Source organism: Ischnura elegans, unplaced genomic scaffold (assembly GCF_921293095.1).
Source record: "Ischnura elegans unplaced genomic scaffold, ioIscEleg1.1, whole genome shotgun sequence".
Lineage (NCBI taxonomy): Eukaryota > Metazoa > Arthropoda > Insecta > Odonata > Coenagrionidae > Ischnura > Ischnura elegans.
The window spans coordinates 22,112-42,285 of NW_025791703.1; the positions used below are offsets into that span (position 1 = coordinate 22,112).

Sequence of the window (20,174 nt, forward strand, 5' to 3'; positions counted from 1 at the left end):
GTTTGGCGTGATAAAAAGGTCTCTCAGCAAAGCCGAAGCATCCAGGATGCTACGTTCTTTAGAGACCGCATACTGGGATTTGTCTAAAATCAAATCGGCAACGGCCGAGAATCTGTTTTTTAAAATTCGGCTAAAAATTTTAATATCACAGTTTAATAAGGCGATCGGCCGTAGGTCGTTACACGACTTCGGCCGATCCTTCTTTGGCAATAAGGTAATCACCGCGGTCCGCTGACTTGGAGCCAACTCGCCGCCAGAAATATAAAAATCATTAAAAATTCGCGTCAACACCGGAGTTAAAATGTCCCAGCATGCGGCATAAAACTCGTAGGGAAGCCCGTCCGAGCCGGGTGACTTACCCTTGGGGAGGGAGCGGAGAACCAGCTCCACCTCCTCCCCTCGGATCGCGCTTTCGAGCTCGAGGGACTCATCAGGCGGGAGCGTGGGTAAGGCGGGGAGTGGGGGGCAGTGCGCATCACTCCAAGCAGGGTAGCGGTCATATGTGCCCTTGAAATGTCCCTCCGCCTCACTCATGAGGCGGTCGATATTTGCAGTGGAGTGCTTGTTTTTCATTCTTATTACTCGCTTGAGCTCAGAGAGGGATAGCGGGCCCCACCCCTCCTTATCTATCTCCCGCTGCCAGCTGCGGGGAGAGTAACGAGCAATTTCATGGGTTAGAATAGTGCCTTTCAATTCTCGCACCATGGCGTAATAGTTATCAGGCCGGCGAGGCAAGGTAATGAGCTCTTTCAAAGCCAACCTATAAAATTTTATTGTGGCATCTTTCCGTTTTTTCCATTGCCTGGACATTTTCCTCAGCAAGAGGGTAGCCTTGGGCTTGAAGATGCTCTCCCACCATATAATTGCGTCCATGTTTGGGTCGAAGGAGTCAGCCAGCTGAACTACCTTCGCCCTGATTAACTCAATGTACTCAGACATTCCTAAGAGTCGAGTATCTAGACGCCAAAAGGGAGTTGCATTGGAAATGACCGGGGTGAGGGAAGGTAAGGGTAGGGAGAGGTCTAGAATAAGGGCACAGTGGTCAGAGAGAGACACTGGCAATAAATACGGGGTTCGAGGGAAGGATTTAAGGGCTTTGGATAAAAAGATGAAGTCAATTCTCGAGCGCGATGTTGGGCCCGTGCGCGTGAATGGCACAGTGTCAGAATTGGAATTTAAAAAACTATCTGTTAAACATACAGAATCTATTAACATTTTAAAAGCCCGGCTCGGAGGTTCGATACGAGCGCGGGAAGATTGACGATCTTCGCCGCGATAAGTACAATTAAAATCCCCCGCGAGAATGGCTTTCCCAGTAAAAACATGTAAATACGGCAACAGTGTTTCATTTAAAAACAAATCTCTGTCCACCCTCCGCTCAACATGCGCAGGAGCGTAGACGTTTACCACATGGATGTCGAATACAGTTAGGGAGGTTATTCTCCCTGAGGGGTGGAATCTGATATTTCTTACCGGAAGCCCGGATTTAATTAAAATAGTCGTACCTCGGCCCGGCCCGTCGCAATTGGCGAAGGACCGGTAGAGGGGGTCAGGCCAAATGATCCCCTCTAATGACTCTTGAATACATGCGATGTCTATATTTTGTGTTTTTATGAAATTTAGAATTAAATTTATCTTAAGGGGATTATAAATCCCCGCAATGTTTAAGGAAAGAATTTTCATTACGGGCCAGTGGGAAGAAAGACTCACGTGGGAATCGAACTTGAATAAGGGGGCACGTCTTCCGTCTTTTGTTTGCTCTTTCGTCTCGACGACCCGTTATGGGATCGGCGGCGTGAGCGTCGAGAATCCGTCGGCTGCTCTTGGCTGCTTCCGCCTTCTCCCACACCCCGCTCCGGTTCGGCATCGCTGCCACTTAGACTCCCGCTGGGAGGGACAGCTCCGTGGGACGGCGAGCGTGTGGGGGAGGTCGTCGCCTGCCGGTCGCCTTTCTCCGCCATGTCGAGGGTGAGGGATGGGATGGGGTCGCTCTCGCTGATATGCGAGAGGTCGGAGAGGGAGTTGTGAAGGGAAAGGGAGGTAGGGGAGGTGGAGGGGGAAGTGACGGTGCTGATGGTAATTACTTCGTTTGGGGTGAAAAGGTCTTCTATTATTTCACCCTCATATTCCGCTGCGTTATCTGCCACGTGTTCTGTAGCAGGTTCCGCAACGCTGGTGTCCATCAGCCCTTCTTTGGAAGACTTTGGGTCGCCTTCGTCATCGGTCTGCTGGTCAAAGGACTCGATGACCCGAACAGACGCGAGGATATGACGATTTGTATGGTCAGGGGGCGGCACTCGTTGGGGGAGGGGGGGATATTCTGTGGGCGTATAGTATGAGACCTTTGAGGCCTCGTCGGCTATTTTCTGCTTTTTTGAGCTGTCGGGGTTGAGGTCAGGGATGATGTCAGCCGGGGAAGGGGGTCTCTTCGGATTTGGGGGGGCAGGCTTCGACGGTTCATCCTCCATCGTTGACAGATGCTGGGCGATGTCAGCTGTTGTCTCTTCATCATCCGCGGGTGCAGAGGGGGAACGGGCTGCCACATCCGCAAAACGCCTTCCAAAGTCGTTTCGCGGACAGTTCTTACGAACGTGGCCCTCCTCGTGGCACCGGGCACACGTCTTCTTTTGCCCCTCGTAGAGTATCAGGGCCCTGTGGCCTCTGAAGTTGAGGTAGGAGGGGATATTTGCTTTAACAACCATTTTTACAAAAAAGGTGCCAGTTCTGGTGCCACCGAGGAGGTCCTTGCCCCTCCACACCCCTTCCCAGCATGATTTGATGTCACCAAAACGCCTGAGCTCGTCGGTGACCACTGCGATGGGCATCTCTAGCGGCAGGCACATGATTTTTACGAGGACAGGGGCGTCGTCCGTGGAGTCTATGTTGGCCGTCATGATTTTTCCCTCCTGGGTGGGAAAAGGTAGCGTTCTCGTTTTCATTTCTAAGACCTTCTTCAGGATAATTTCATTTTTCAACTTCAAATATATGTTCCTTCGGTTATAACCGATCTGAATACCGTCGACATCCTCCACCGCGAGGCCCAACGTCTTCTTTACAAAAACGTGCGCCTCCAGCGGTGTAGCGAATCTCGCCGTTTCCTCCGTCGTGATGACGATCGTGTTAGTGCGATTGACTTCCATCATCACACTAACATAAGCACATTGGGGGGGGAAGAACACGAAACAAATTGGGGAGAAAGAAGAAGGGGATCGCTGATGATAATCCTGCCCGGCGCAGACTGCGCGCAGGCAGGGGCGAGCACACTCCGCTACTCACCAAAACAAAGAAAAAAGTAACTTAATCACCACTCGTAGAATAAACTAAAGAAAAACCTTCAAACACTGTTTCACTGTGGCTAAACTATAGCCCGTAGGTCGGTAGAGAGAAAAAACAGAAATCACATGGTTGCTCCGGAAATTTTTTCCGATCGTCAAACACACGAAAAAACAAAAGACGATCGCCAGAACGGGCGATCGTCGCCTCGCGCGGGCGGCCGAGGCAGGCCTCCCGGCCGGGTGTCTTATCTCGCGTTCGGGCTAGCAGAGCGCTCCGCAAACACGTCCGTCCGGTATGGCCGTTGGCGAAGATATGTATGGCTTTTGAAGAATGTTATACTCATTCGGTGATTAGATTCGATAGTTCACTATCTGACTTTGTAACAATTTGGAGTTAAATGTCATACAGGAATGAAATTGAGCATCAACGGCGCATAAATTCCATTTCAAAAGTATCAGTTTCGGAAATGGATCTGTAAGAGTTAGTTTTCATAAATGTTGCGGAAAGGAAGACAGCTGAAGCGCGGACCTCCCGTGACAAAGTAGAGGCTTTCGAAGATGGATTACAATGGGCTGCCAACGTGGAATATGGAGTGAACTGAAAATGATGGAATAACGGACACCGTCACACTTCGCTTTGACAATGCGACGGCAACAATCACAGACTGTTGGAATGAAATAACTGATGAATGATCAACAATCTGTTGCTATGGCAACCAAGGATTAATCATAAAAATTAGGACCTTCTGAGCACTAAAAATGAGATATGGACTACCGTTGTGAATTTTAAAGTGGAACTTCGTTTTTGTCGTTGAAGTAAGCAATGGAAACATCACACTGAATGATGTAGGGCCCTAAAAAGGGCCGTTGGGGCGCTACCAAGTAATTTACTTGGAGCTGGTGTACTTGGTCACAGCCTTGGTGCCCTCAGACACGGCGTGCTTGGCCAGTTCACCGGGGAGCAGGAGCCTGACGGCGGTCTGCACCTCCCTGGAGGTGATGGTGGAGCGCTTGTTGTAGTGAGCGAGACGGGAAGCCTCGGCGGCGATCCTCTCGAAGATGTCGTTGACGAAGGAGTTCATGATGTTCATGGCCTTGGAGGAGATACCGGTGTCAGGGTGGACCTGCTTCAACACCTTGTAGATGTAGATTGCGTAGCTCTCCTTCCTCCTGCGCTTCTTCTTCTTGTCTCCCTTGGAGATGTTCTTCTGGGCCTTGCCGGCCTTCTTGGCAGCCTTTCCGCTAGTCTTGGGTGGCATGTTGGTATCAACGTTGCGTAGCAGCGAGATGTATCTGAAAAATCCTGGGTCAGTTTATAACCCGTAGAGGCAGGACCAGCCGATTCGCGATTGGTCGATTAGGCTGAGGCACCGGCCAGCGGCAGCCCAGAATATGTATAAACCACACGGGGAGCTGTCCGCTGTCAACGATTCGTCGTGAGGTCTGCACCGTAGCGCCGAAAACAACTTGATTCATCATGTCCGGACGAGGAAAGGGAGGCAAAGTCAAGGGGAAGTCCAAGTCCCGTTCCAGCAGGGCCGGACTTCAGTTCCCCGTGGGACGTATTCACCGTCTTCTCCGCAAGGGCAACTACGCCGAGCGTGTCGGTGCCGGTGCCCCCGTGTACCTGGCCGCCGTCATGGAGTACCTCGCCGCAGAAGTTTTGGAGTTGGCCGGTAACGCCGCCCGTGACAACAAGAAGACTAGGATCATCCCTCGTCACCTCCAACTGGCCATCCGTAACGACGAGGAGTTGAACAAGCTCCTCTCAGGCGTCACCATCGCCCAGGGTGGTGTCTTGCCCAACATCCAGGCCGTGCTTCTGCCCAAGAAGACCGAGAAGAAGGCTTAAGCGATCTCTTTCTTGGAAGAGAATAAAAAATGGTCCTTTTTAGGACCGCAAACCATCAAGGTCTGTCAGTCTTACGACTATGTCAAAAATTGGTATACTTCCCAAAATACGCACGAAAAATAGTCTAGAAATTACTTTCCATTTGTCATGTAGGTGAATCGAGTTGTCAAGTAGTAATGCTTGTAGATAATTATAATACATTTAATAATATTGACGGGTGAAGTGTAATGAAGGGAAAAAATTGTTGATCTAGTATAGCTTCGCTGTGAAAAAGTAAAACAGTGGAAATGATATGCAATGCAAGGAAAACGTAGCGCTACTATGTAGAAATTTGAAAACATTGTGGCAGCTGTGCGTTTCTTAATTAATGATGCATAACAATGTGTCAAGGAACACATTTGAATGGATATCCAAAGTAGCAAAAAAGTCGCGATACTATGTAGCAAATTTAAAATATGTTGGCAGCAGTGCGTTTCTAAGTAACTGATAGGCGATGTCTAACAATATGTCACAATCACCGCATTCGGCCGAAGAATTGTTACAAAAGCGATGAAGGCATTTGGTCGTTGCTAAGTAACGCAACACACTATCAATAGACGACAATGGCAACGGCTTGTGCCGCTTGAAACTGCAACAATTAGTACTGGGAATGGAACACTGAGCGACCATTATTGTTGAAGTCGCTTAACTTGGATGGATAAAAAAAACACATTGATCGTCCCTCAGCAGTTTACTAAATGAACTTTCAGTATGGATGAACGTATTAGGTTTAATAGCATAATAACTTACTTAATTTTGTGATTAGTGACAAAATAAGTTGTATTCCATTGATGTTCTTTTATTTACACTCCATCATTACCTGATATTTCATTTGTTATCGTTGACATCACATTTCTGTGATTGCGACGTGTTTAAGCAATGGCAAATAATATCCTGCATGTTCTATGGTCCTGAAAAGGACCTTTGTTATTCGATGATGCAGCTGCCAGATGTAATGGGCTGCTGCCACGATGGAAATCTAACCACCGAATCCGTACAGGGTGCGTCCCTGGCGCTTGAGGGCGTACACGACGTCCATGGCGGTAACGGTCTTCCTCTTGGCGTGTTCGGTGTAGGTGACGGCGTCACGGATCACGTTCTCCAGGAACACCTTGAGGACACCGCGGGTCTCCTCGTAGATGAGTCCGGAGATACGCTTGACTCCTCCACGGCGGGCCAAACGGCGAATGGCTGGCTTGGTGATGCCCTGGATGTTGTCGCGAAGAACCTTGCGATGACGCTTGGCGCCTCCTTTCCCCAAGCCTTTTCCTCCCTTGCCACGTCCAGTCATGTTGCTGCTGTCTCGGTGAGAGAATCGTGGTTGCGCCACGTTCTGCTTTCTTTTTATAACGTCTTTCGACGGTCTCGCACTCTCAGCCAATCACATTTCGGCACATGTAAGAGTCTACACACTCATGCCAATATATTGGGTCGAGAAATCGCCCAGGTTAGTTACTTTCCCGACAGGAAAATGGCACGTACCAAGCAGACAGCCCGTAAGTCGACCGGAGGCAAAGCCCCCAGGAAGCAGCTGGCCACCAAGGCCGCTCGCAAGAGCGCGCCGGCCACCGGTGGAGTGAAGAAGCCCCACAGGTATCGCCCAGGTACCGTGGCCCTCCGAGAGATCAGGAGATACCAGAAGAGCACCGAGCTTCTGATCCGCAAGCTGCCCTTCCAGCGCCTGGTCCGTGAGATCGCCCAGGACTTCAAGACCGACCTCCGCTTCCAGAGCTCCGCCGTCATGGCTTTGCAGGAGGCGTCCGAGGCCTACCTCGTGGGTCTTTTCGAGGACACCAACCTGTGCGCCATCCACGCCAAGCGCGTTACCATCATGCCAAAGGACATCCAGCTGGCACGCCGTATCCGCGGAGAGCGCGCTTAGATCGTCGTCGCTGTCGACTTCTTGTCGGCACAAAAACAAAAGTCCTTTTCAGGACTAGACGTCATACAGACGATTGTTTCCCATTGCTTACATCGACGAGAATGAAATAATATTTCATAAAGAAAATCTGAAAGAGAATGAAAAAATAATAAAGTTGTAATTAATGATAATTATAATTAACTAATGAAAAATAGTTGAAATGAATACTGGAAGGTATGAATAAAACTTATGAAAAGATGTTTTTTTGCAGATGGAGTGCTTGGCATCCTGGTAGTTTCCTGACGGAAAATGCTATCTTTACAGAATGGCAATTTAAATTTCATAAGTAACGGAAATTACGAAGTTCTATCAGAATAACAAAGTCAGGAGTACACTCAATCCTTTATCGAGTTACGACAATGTAGGCATCTCTCGAACTCAAAAAACGTCGTTAGGAGATGTTGCCATGCGCGACGATTGTTTTCAGCCAGCAGTATTGTCACGGAAAATACTAATGCAACAATGACATTCGCCAAGATTTCATTGTTTTCAACAATCGACCGTCTTGGTTGCAAATATGTGATACGCAAATACTTCATTCTTTTGAGCAATCACGCTTTCTGCTGCAGCAGACGTCTCTTTCGAAACTTAGTTTCATAGGTAAATTTTTACTGCCAAAAAATTATCTGACAACCTTCAATGGAAGGTGCATTAATTTGACGTAAAATTAGCGGATTTGTAGAAGGAATATTGTCCATCTACTCATTTCCTTCAATGGGTAAGGTTTGAAACTTTATTGGGTAAGGTGAAGGAGGAGTTTAGGATTTTGTTTTAAGCATGGAAAATAGTCATCTATATGACTTGATGGCCCTTAAGAGGGCCTAAATTGAACTTCGCGTACATCGAAGTTCGGTGAACCTGCGAGGTTCGGTCGCTCACTTCTTCTTGGGGGCGGCGGCGGCCTTCTTTGCTGCCGCGGGCTTGGGCTTGGTGGGCGTCTTCTTGGGCTTGGGCGCCTTGGGCTTGGTGGGCGCCTTCTTCGCCTTCGATGGGGACTTTGCTGCCTTCGCCGCTGGCTTGGCTGCTGCGGGCTTCTTCTTGGGCTTGTCTGCTTTCTTTGCCTTCTTCGCAGGAGGCGCGGACTTGGAGCGCTCCTTGGGCGCGGACCGCTTGGTGGCAGCCTTCTCCTTCTTCGCGGGCTTGGGCTTCTTGGCCGCGGCGGTCTTCTTGGCTGCGGTCTTCTTCGCCTTGGCTGCAGCGGGTGCAGCCTTGTCCTTCAGCGTGGTGGAGCTCAGCTTGAAGGACCCCGACGCTCCCTTGCCCTTGGTCTGTACGAGTGTGCCGGAGGTGACGGCGGACTTGAGGTACTTCTTGATGAAGGGGGAGAGCTTCTCGGCGTCGACCTTGTAGGAGGCGGCGATGTACTTCTTGATGGCCTGGAGGGAGGAGCCGCCGCGTTCCTTGAGGCTCTTGACGGCGTTGTTGACCATCTCGGAGGTCGGTGGATGCGAGGGCTTTGCGCGGGCCTTCTTGGAGGCGGCGCCCTTGCTGGCCTTCTTGGATGCTGCGGAGGCGGCGGGCAGGGGCTTGACGGCTGCGGTGCCGGACGGCTGGGCCGCCGGGGGCGCTGCTGCGGCTGCTGCGGTAGCGTCTGCCATGGTCTCGGACGAGAGGTATGAAAATTTTCAAAATTTCGCGTTTCCCACCTTCGAGATATCGTACCATTTCGGAGCGCGTTCGCCGCTGTCGAACTTGTCGTCGGCGTTCTCCTTCGAATCTTTGTACTCGACTTCGTCTCGCACTTTATCGTTTCGGACGGCGCCGGCGGCTCCGACGTCGGCGTCCGATCTCGACGCGCGAGGCGACAGTCCCGGCCGCGCGCGGGCGGCCCGCCGTCGGCGACCGGAACGTCGCGGGCGCCGCGGCGCCCGAGCGAAATACGGCATGTCACCGGCGCGCCTTCCGACCCGATAATTAAAGTGTCGCCGTGGCGTCGCGGGTTCGCGTGGTCGATCGGCGACCTGCCTCGCCGTTTCTCTGAACCTTCCTGCGTGTGCCGGCACGCCGGCGCCGGTCTGGACGGCGCCCCGCGGACGGAGAACGATGGTCGGAAGATGTGCCTGTCGGACGGATCGGCGTCGTGTCGCGACGACTCGATCCGCGGTTGTGCATTCGTCTGTTGCACTTTTCGATCCGAGTTTGCGGCGATTTCGATCGACGATCGAGACGCCACTTCGGCGTCGCCGAAACGCGACTGTTTCCCTCGATCTCGCCTTTTCGCGACGCCGAAATCACTCTTTCCGCGTGCGACTGCGATCGTTCGCGCTGCCGCGAACCCGCGATCCCCGGGAGAAGCGGACGAATGTCCATAATTTTTGTTCTCGTGCCGTTATTCCGCAAACGGCGGCACTCGATTATCGTTTCCCCTTTCCGGCGGGGGCTGAATGTCGCGAGAGTGCTCCGATTGCGCCGCGAATCGTGATATTCGAAGGAAATGGAATGACTCCGTTTGACGCTCCTACGGTTTTCGGTTCGCCCCGTTCGTTTCACTCCGTGCGCTTTCTGTGCCTATTCTGGGGGGAATGTGGTGAATTTGATTCCTGGGCAGGGATTGCGAAAGGTTGGTGAAAAAAAAATTACGCCTCGACGGGAGGGATTGTCGAGTGAGACTGGCTTTTCCATACTCGAGTCGCAGGATATTTCTGGTCTTGCGTGCGATTCTGGAAATTGATGACTGCGATTTTCTGTGTGTGAGAAGGCTGATTTTGAATGACTTTTGTGAAAATGAATTACCGTTCCCTACAACATTGTGACGACGTGGCGCGTTACACGTATTACTTAAATTACCACACGCCACTTCGGGATTGGAAATGATGTGTCTTTCCCGCAGGAAACGTGTATTCGTGAATACGGACGTGCAAGGGAAAAGATGTACTCTTCACATCGCCGATCGATAACTTTCCCTTTGTTCGTTTTTCGTACATTGTTCTGTGGATTAATTCCACTCTCTACGGTAATGTCCAAGTTTGAAACCTAACTTTGCTATTTCCTGAAACGTGGTATTTGTTGTTTCGGCATTCTTACAATTACCTCTTTTGGCAAATCAATTTTCCTTTGAGTTACTTCGTTTGTCAATATTTCCGATGCATTTCACTGTCTGAATGCGGAATTACGAAGGAAAAGAGCGAGTACGACTTCGGAGTTATTCCTTTCGAACTTCACATATCCCTATTGCAATGCATGAAGTGACAATCTGCATGTTATGACGAAATGTCACACGCCTACGACGAATACATCGTGCGCTGTCGCAGTAGCCACGTATGTGGCATTAACGTAGCTATTATTCTGTCGAACTTTGTCTCCAAATAATTAATTGTGTCATTTTTCTGCACGTTTTAAAACGTGCCTCGTGAAAATCCGACCGGAAGTGTGGTTTCCACGCTCACCTGTTGAGTTTAAACGGACACTTTGCAATGTGACGGGCACAGAGCATGGAACATTGTTGAAATTTTCAATTCCGTCGCACTGAAGGTCCACGATAATGTTTGTTTCAATTTATATTCACGTTCTAAAACGTCTCCCGTCCAAATCCCTCGGTAATTATTGCTTTTTATGAATAATTTGGAGTATGGCATTGGAAATTTGTTTTTGTCAGCAACGGATTACAATATATTTCTTAAACCATGGAATCAGTCGCACTGACACTAGTCACGAATAATTGCCTTAATTTCCTTGTCGTTTTAAAACCGGTCCCATCAAAATTCACTGGTTTTTACTGTTCATATGACATAACGTTGATATTGAAAAATCAGCATTTGCTGTCAGACACATAATATGGGATATTTTTCAAAGTATTCATTCTGTGGCTACGGAACTCCGCAATAATGTTCTTTTTGAATACACCTAAGTTTTGAAACGTCTCCCGTCCAAATCCCACGGTATTTATGGTTTTTAGAAATAATTTTGAGTATGAAAATGGAAATTTGATTAACTCATTAGCAACTGTAACACATTTTTAAAACTATTTACTCCGTTGCACTGACACTTGTCACGAATATTTGTCTTAATTTTCTTGTCTTCGCTTACTTACAACCCAAAAAATGGCGTATTTTGAAAGTATTCATTCAGAGACTATGATACTACTCAATAATGTTTGTTTTCACTTTAAGAACGTTTTAAAACGTCTCCCATCAAAATCCCTCGGTAACTATGGTTTTTATAAATGATATTGAGTTTGATTCTAGGAATTTCATGTTGTCAGCCTGAGATTGAAAAATATTAATTCAACCATTAATTCAATCGCTCTGACACTCGTCACCGACAATTGCCTTATTTCTCCTATTGTTTTAAAACTTGTCCCACCAAAATCCGCTGGTTTTCACTGTTTATAGGACATAATGTTGTTACTCAATATATAGCCTCTGCAATATTTCAGTCACTTCAACTGGAATATTTTTTAAACTAATTATTCTAACGATACGAAACTCGACACTAATGTATGTTTTACTATTGTTAACGTTTTAGAACGCATCCCGTCAAAATCCCTCGGTAATTATGGTTTTTATGAATAATTTTGAGTGTGACACATTTAATGTCATTTTGTCATACACACATTGTAACATATTAATTAAACCATTGATTCAATCGCACTGACACTCTTCACCAACAATTGCCTTATTTCTCCTATTGTTTTTAAATTTGTCCCACTGAAATCCGCTGGTTTTCACTGTTTATAGGACATAATGTTGTTATTCAATATTTAGCCTCTGCAATATTTCAGTCACTTCAACTGGAATATTTTTTAAACTAATTATTCTAACGATACGAAACTCGACACTAATGTATGTTTTACTATTGTTAACGTTTTAAAACGTATCCCGTCGAAATCCCTCGGTAACTATGGTTTTTATAAATGATATTGAGTTTGACCCTAGGAATTTCATGTCGACAGCCAGGGAGTGTAACATATTAATTAAACCATTAATTCAATCGCACTGACACTCTTCACCAACAATTGCCTTATTTCTCCTATTGTTCTAAAACTTGTCCCACCAGAATCCGCTGGTTTTCACTGTTTATAGGACATAATGTTGTTATTGAATATTTAGCCTCCGCAATATTTCAGGCACTTCTACTGGAATATTTTTTAAACTAATTATTCTAACGATACGAAACTCGACACTAACGTATGTTTTACTATTGTTAACGTTTTAAAACGCATCCCGTCAAAATCCCTCGGTAATTATGGTTTTTATGAATAATTTTGAGTGTGACACATTTAATGTCATTTTGTCATACACACATTGTAACATATTAATTAAACCATTGATTCAATCGCACTGACACTCTTCACCAACAATTGCCTTATTTCTCCTATTGTTTTTAAATTTGTCCCACTGAAATCCGCTGGTTTTCACTGTTTATAGGACATAATGTTGTTATTCAATATTTAGCCTCTGCAATATTTCAGTCACTTCAACTGGAATATTTTTTAAACTAATTATTCTAACGATACGAAACTCGACACTAATGTATGTTTTACTATTGTTAACGTTTTAAAACGTATCCCGTCGAAATCCCTCGGTAACTATGGATTTTATAAATGATATTGAGTTTGACCCTAGGAATTTCATGACGACAGCCAGGGAGTGTAACATATTAATTAAACCATTAATTCAATCGCACTGACACTCTTCACCAACAATTGCCTTATTTCTCCTATTGTTCTAAAACTTGTCGCACCAGAATCCGCTGGTTTTCACTGTTTATAGGACATAATGTTGTTATTGAATATTTAGCCTCCGCAATATTTCAGGCACTTCTACTGGAATATTTTTTAAACTAATTATTCTAACGATACGAAACTCGACACTAACGTATGTTTTACTATTGTTAACGTTTTAAAACGCATCCCGTCAAAATCCCTCGGTAATTATGACTTTTTTTTTAAGTATAATTTTGAGTATGACACATTTAATGTCATTTTGTCATACACACATTGTAACATATTAATTAAACCATTGACTCAATCGCACTGACACTCGTCACCGACAATTGCCTTATTTCTCCTATTGTTTTAAAACTTGTTCCACCAAAATCCGCTGGTTTTCACTGTTTATAGGACATAATGTTGTTATTCAATATTTAGCCTCTGCAATATTTCAGTCACTTCAACTGGAATATTTTTTAAACTAATTATTCTAACGATACGAAACTCGACACTAATGTATGTTTTACTGTTGTTAACGTTTTAAAAGGTATCCCGTCTAAATCCCTCGGTAATTATGGTTTTTATAAATAATATTGAGTTTGACCCTAGGAATTTCATGTCGACAGCCAGGGAGTGTAACATATTAATTAAACCATTAATTCAATCGCACTGACACTCTTCACCAACAATTGCCTTATTTCTCCTATTGTTCTAAAACTTGTCCCACCAAAATCCGCTGGTTTTCACTGTTTATAGGACATAATGTTGTTATTCAATATTTAGCCTCTGCAATATTTCAGTCACTTCAACTGGAATATTTTTTAAACTAATTATTCTAACGCTACGAAACTCGACACTAACGTACGTTTTACTATTGTTAACGTTTTAAAACGCATCCCGTCAAAATCCCTCGGTAATTATGGTTTTTATGAATAATTTTGAGTATGACACATTTAATGTCATTTTGTCATACACACATTGTAACATATTAATTAAACCATTGACTCAATCGCACTGACACTCGTCACCGACAATTGCCTTATTTCTCCTATTGTTTTAAAACTTGTTCCACCAAAATCCGCTGGTTTTCACTGTTTATAGGACATAATGTTGTTATTCAATATTTAGCCTCTGCAATATTTCAGTCACTTCAACTGGAATATTTTTTAAACTAATTATTCTAACGATACGAAACTCGACACTAATGTATGTTTTACTGTTGTTAACGTTTTAAAAGGTATCCCGTCTAAATCCCTCGGTAATTATGGTTTTTATAAATAATATTGAGTTTGACCCTAGGAATTTCATGTCGACAGCCAGGGAGTGTAACATATTAATTAAACCATTAATTCAATCGCACTGACACTCTTCACCAACAATTGCCTTATTTCTCCTATTGTTCTAAAACTTGTCCCACCAAAATCCGCTGGTTTTCACTGTTTATAGGACATAATGTTGTAATTCAATATTTAGCCTCTGCAATATTTCAGGCACTTCTACTGGAATATTTTTAAAACTAATTATTCTAACGATACGAAACTCGACAGTAACGTATGTTTTACTATTGTTAACGTTTTAAAACGCATCCCGTCAAAATCCCTCGGTAAATACGGTTTTTATGAATAATTTTGAGTGTGACACATTTAATGTCATTTTGTCATTCACACATTGTAACATATTCATTAAACCATTGATTCAATCGCACTGACACTCGTCACCAACAATTGCCTTATTTCTCCTATTGTTTTAAAACTTGTCCCACTAAAATCCGCTGGTTTTCACTGTTTATAGGACATAATGTTGTTATTCAATATTTAGCCTCTGCAATATTTCAGTCACTTCAACTTGAATATTTTTTAAACTAATTATTCTAACGCTACGAAACTCGATACTAACGTATGTTTTATTATTGTTAACGTTTTAAAACGCATCCCGTCAAAATCCCTCGGTAATTATGGTTTTTATGAATAATTTTGAGTGTGACACATTTAATGTCATTTTGTCATTCACACATTGTAACATATTAATTAAACCATTGATTCAATCGCACTGACACTCGTCACCAACAATTGCCTTATTTCTCCTATCGTTTTAAAACTTGTCCCACCAAAATCCGCTGGTTTTCACTGTTTATAGGACATAATGTTGTTACTACATATATATAGCCTCTGCAATATTTCAGTCACTTCAACTGGAATATTTTTTAAACTAATTATTCTAACGATACGAAACTCGACACTAATGTATGTTTTACTATTGTTAACGTTTTAGAACGCATCCCGTCAAAATCCCTCGGTAATTATGGTTTTTTATGAATAATTTTGAGTGTGACACATTTAATGTCATTTTGTCATACACACATTGTAACATATTAATTACACCATTAATTCAATCGCACTGACACTCGTCACCAACAATTGCCTTATTTCTCCTATTGTTTTAAAACTTGTCCCACCAAAATCCGCTGGTTTTCACTGTTTATAGGACATAAACGTTGTTATTGAATATTTAGCCTCTGCAATATTTCAGTCACTTCAACTAAAATATTTTTCAAACTAATTATTCTAACGCTACGAAACTCGACACTAACGTATGTTTTATTATTGTTAACGTTTTAAAACGCATCCCGTCAAAATCCCTCGGTAATTATGGTTTTTATGAATAATTTTGAGTGTGACACATTTAATGTCATTTTGTCATTCACACATTGTAACATATCAATTAAACCATTGACTCAATCGCACTGACACTCGTCACCAACAATTGCCTTATTTCTCCTATTGTTTTAAAACTTGTCCCACCAAAATCCGCTGGTTTTCACTGTTTATAGGACATAACGTTGTTATTGAATATTTAGCCTCTGCAATATTTCAGTCACTTCAACTGGAATATTTTTCAAACTAATTATTCTAACGCTACGAAACTCGACACTAACGTATGTTTTATTATTGTTAACGTTTTAAAACGCATCCCGTCAAAATCCCTCGGTAATTATGGTTTTTATGAATAATTTTGAGTGTGACACATTTAATGTCATTTTGTCATTCACACATTGTAACATATCAATTAAACCATTGACTCAATCGCACTGACACTCGTCACCAACAATTGCCTTATTTCTGCTATTGTTTTAAAACTTGTCCCACCAAAATCCGCTGGTTTTCACTGTTTATAGGACATAATGTTGTTATTCAATATTTAGCCTCTGCAATATTTCAGTCACTTCAACTGGAATATATTTCAAACTAATTATTCTAACGCTACGAAACTCGACACTAACGTATGTTTCATTATTGTTAACGTTTTAAAACGCATCCCGTCAAAATCCCTCGGTAATTATGGTTTTTATGAAAAATTTTGAGTTTGACACATTTAATGTCATTTTGTCATTCACACATTGTAACATATCAATTAAACCATTGACTCAATCGCACTGACACTCGTCACCAACAATTGCCTTATTTCTCCTATTGTTTTAAAACTTGTCCCACCAAAATCCGCTGGTTTTCACTGTTTATAGGACATAATGTTGTAATTCAATATTTAGCCTCTGCAATATTTCAGGCACTTCTACTGGAATATTTTTAAAACTAATTATTCTAACGATACGAAACTCGACAGTAACGTATGTTTTACTATTGTTAACGTTTTAAAACGCATCCCGTCAAAATCCCTCGGTAAATACGGTTTTTATGAATAATTTTGAGTGTGACACATTTAATGTCATTTTGTCATTCACACATTGTAACATATTCATTAAACCATTGATTCAATCGCACTGACACTCGTCACCAACAATTGCCTTATTTCTCCTATTGTTTTAAAACTTGTCCCACCAAAATCCGCTGGTTTTCACTGTTTATAGGACATAATGTTGTAATTCAATATTTAGCCTCTGCAATATTTCAGGCACTTCTACTGGAATATTTTTAAAACTAATTATTCTAACGATACGAAACTCGACAGTAACGTATGTTTTACTATTGTTAACGTTTTAAAAACGCATCCCGTCAAAATCCCTCGGTAAATACGGTTTTTATGAATAATTTTGAGTGTGACACATTTAATGTCATTTTGTCATTCACACATTGTAACATATTCATTAAACCATTGATTCAATCGCACTGACACTCGTCACCAACAATTGCCTTATTTCTCCTATTGTTTTAAAACTTGTCCCACTAAAATCCGCTGGTTTTCACTGTTATAGGACATAATGTTGTTATTCAATATTTAGCCTCTGCAATATTTCAGTCACTTCAACTTGAATATTTTTTAAACTAATTATTCTAACGCTACGAAACTCGATACTAACGTATGTTTTATTATTGTTAACGTTTTAAAACGCATCCCGTCAAAATCCCTCGGTAATTATGGTTTTTATGAATAATTTTGAGTGTGACACATTTAATGTCATTTTGTCATTCACACATTGTAACATATTAATTAAACCATTGATTCAATCGCACTGACACTCGTCACCAACAATTGCCTTATTTCTCCTATCGTTTTAAAACCTGTCCCATCAAAATCCGATGCTTCTAACGGTTTATGAGATATAATGTGTATATTGGAAATTCATCCCTTGCAATATATCAGGCACTTGAAATGGGATATTTTTGAAATTACTAACTCTAGGGCTATGAAACTCTACACTTATGAATGCTTCAATATTATCTACGATTATAAAAGTCTCCCAACATAATCCTCGGTAATTAAGATTTTTATAAATAATTTTGTGTATGGCAATTGAAATTGCATTTTGTCAGCTCCTGGGCTTCACATATTTTTTAAAGCTATTAAATCCGTCGCACTGAAATTCGTCACGAATAATTGCCTTCATTTTCCTGTCGTTTTAAAAGTAGCCCCATGGAAATCCGCTGGTTTTTACGGTTTATAGGACATAATGTTGATATTGAAAGTTGAGGTTTAGCAAACGGTCAGGCACAAAATAGGATATTATTGATACTATTAACTCTAAGGCTATGAAACTCCACACTAACGTATGTTTTAATTTTAAGAACGTTTTAAAACGTCTCCCGTCAAAATCCCTCGGTAATTATGGTTTTTATGAATAATTTTGAATATCACAATTGGAATTTCATTTACTCAGCCACACAAATGTCTGCCGTTCCCTTATCAAAAATATGTTTTTTCACGGATTAACACCAGTTCACTTTTAAAACGAAGGAAGATTTAATGCACGTATTCCTGACGAGTTTCATTGCACGACTCATTACAATTTCATTATATATCACATATTATGTAATCTCCAAGCCCTGATGCCACAACTGCACATATCAACATTCCCCCAATCATCATTCTATTCCCAAACTATCCCCATAGACTAACGCTTCCATTGATACACTTCCTAAAACGCATACTCCAGTCAAGTTTTACAATTTCCGAACATCAAATACCAATGTTATTCTGCATAATGCCCCGACAATTAAGACTTGTTTTCAAATTGCAAACTTCACCTATCATGATATCTCTCCTTGGGTATCGATTTCCATCACATAACTTTTCAAATGCTAAGAAAGGTAAACCACTTATTCCTGATCTGTTTAATTGCATAAAACAACTAATTTCCATAATGACACAGTTTGTGTACTCTCGAAGCGTTGACAACATAACAGCTCATTCCAACATTTAACCATGAAAATTATATTTCCCTAACGACGCCCAGCCTTTAACTAATAACATGATCAGTAATTTATCGAAAGAATTAATGTATGAATTCACTGCATTACGGCCCACATTTCCCTATCGTTTGCCTTTCTTATCAGCAAACTCCTACACATCGGCCAACTTCAGCCTGAACAAACAAATGATGTATTGGTTGTATTTGCAATGCAACGACATAATTACCACATTCACATGAAAGTATGCACTTCCAATATCTTCGCGTTAACACATTTTCTCACTCACACGCAATAACGGATTTTTTTTCCGAATTTTTCCTCTGTCGCCTTCCAACACTTCACTTTGCGCCGCCTTTCTTCTACCATACATTTCACAAACACGGGGACAACATCGACACGGGGACTTCACTTGCACATTAGGGAACACTTGTCACAGTGTTTGCGACGAGTACCACTTCCAAATTGCGTTTTAATACCTAAAATTTTTACTCAAATTCCGTGAGGTTCTTGTGTGATGCAAGAATCCTAGCCGATAGTTCCGCAACTGCCACTAGGGCGCACCACCTCCCGAGACACGGTTCCGTGAAACGGCAGGCGATGAGTCCAGCATACGATACAATGTATTATACCATCCGAGAATGCCACGTTTAACCAAGAAATGTAACTAATTCCACGTCAATGAGTGCTGCGCTGTCATTACCCGTACGCCTGTGTTGTTGATTCTCGTCTTGCCTCGTTGCCAAGGTAATGGCGTATTGTTGATCGAGCATCGAAATTTCGTGCTTTCGCGAAAACGTACCGTGGGATGGTTAGGGAGATGTACCGTTGAACATCGATGGTATGATAACAATCTTCAAACCTTATCTTTTCTGAAAATGACCGTTATTAATTACTTGGGTAGTTTAAACTATTTTTAATAATTCAATGAAAAAACCCTCTGCACGCCATCTCCCAATGGACACCGGGAAGCGGAAGCCGATTTCCATGCCTTTAGAGTATGTAATCCCGCTGTGATAACCGAGGATCGAAGGAAAGTGTCGCGTGGCATGCAAATTAAAATTATTCCCAAACCTATTTCTCTCATTCACCACATATCGGAATCAACGAAACTCTCGCATTAGGGAATAAATTCCGAGGAAGTGATTGCAGTAATGACTGAAAATGGATTTTTCCCAAAGCCTTTCCTCTCCAAACGCTACATTAATGTCACTCTTGAAACACGCGAATAAAATATGTAGAAAATATTTCACATAGTGACATTTCTTTCTCAAAAGAAATTTTCGCGGCATATTCCGGCTCTGCATTGCTCGCGGTAGGTGATTGAAAATATTTTTTTTAAACAAGTTGAAGAATAAAAGTAATGCCAACAGCACCCGGTATTCCCAGGCGGTCACCCGTCCAAGTACTATCCGGGCCCTACGTAGTTTAACTTCGGTGATCGAACGAGAACCGGTGAATTGTACGTGGTGTGGCCGTTGGCGAGTACATGACCGAATCCTCAAAAAGTTATCATGACTTGAGAATCGAAGGAAGATCTGGGTTTCTTCGCGGTTGTATCTGCTTTTGTTTCTGTTGAATAGTTACCATTTCCAGACAACAGTCCCTTGATGCTTAAGCAATTCTCAATTCCGTTATATCTTTTGGTCCATCTTTGAAAATGTGTTTATGAAAAATGTCTTTCGTAACGGTGTGCTTGTTGGTGTAATGGCGATTCGTTTCAGCTTTAATCCATTGGTAAATGTCGCCTGTTGTTGTTTCGACTGTTTAATGATCGATGTAACGCAAGGGATGC

At 42.8% G+C, this 20,174-nt stretch overlaps 4 protein-coding genes and 1 non-coding gene across 5 annotated transcripts; 2 read left to right on the forward strand and 3 right to left on the reverse strand.

Annotated features, from left to right (window-relative positions):
* Positions 1-4,122: 4,122 nt before the first annotated feature.
* Positions 4,123-4,597, reverse strand: LOC124173535 (histone H2B). Its single transcript, XM_046552975.1, has one exon. The coding sequence runs from the start codon at positions 4,532-4,534 to the stop codon at positions 4,163-4,165; it is 372 nt and encodes a 123-aa protein (XP_046408931.1). The 5' UTR covers positions 4,535-4,597; the 3' UTR covers positions 4,123-4,162.
* Positions 4,584-5,179, forward strand: LOC124173534 (histone H2A). The gene has a single exon (XM_046552974.1). The coding sequence runs from the start codon at positions 4,753-4,755 to the stop codon at positions 5,125-5,127; it is 375 nt and encodes a 124-aa protein (XP_046408930.1). The 5' UTR covers positions 4,584-4,752; the 3' UTR covers positions 5,128-5,179.
* Positions 5,180-5,518: 339 nt separating this feature from the next.
* Positions 5,519-7,107, forward strand: LOC124173532 (histone H3-like centromeric protein CSE4). The gene has a single exon (XM_046552971.1). The coding sequence runs from the start codon at positions 6,065-6,067 to the stop codon at positions 7,046-7,048; it is 984 nt and encodes a 327-aa protein (XP_046408927.1). The 5' UTR covers positions 5,519-6,064; the 3' UTR covers positions 7,049-7,107.
* A 784-nt stretch (positions 7,108-7,891) lies between these two features.
* On the reverse strand, positions 7,892-9,463 carry LOC124173533 (late histone H1-like). The gene has a single exon (XM_046552973.1). The coding sequence runs from the start codon at positions 8,683-8,685 to the stop codon at positions 7,963-7,965; it is 723 nt and encodes a 240-aa protein (XP_046408929.1). The 5' UTR covers positions 8,686-9,463; the 3' UTR covers positions 7,892-7,962.
* A 10,280-nt stretch (positions 9,464-19,743) lies between these two features.
* Positions 19,744-19,862, reverse strand: LOC124173538. Its single transcript, XR_006868607.1, has one exon. It is a non-coding gene; the product is annotated as a 5S ribosomal RNA (ribosomal RNA).
* Positions 19,863-20,174: the final 312 nt, after the last annotated feature.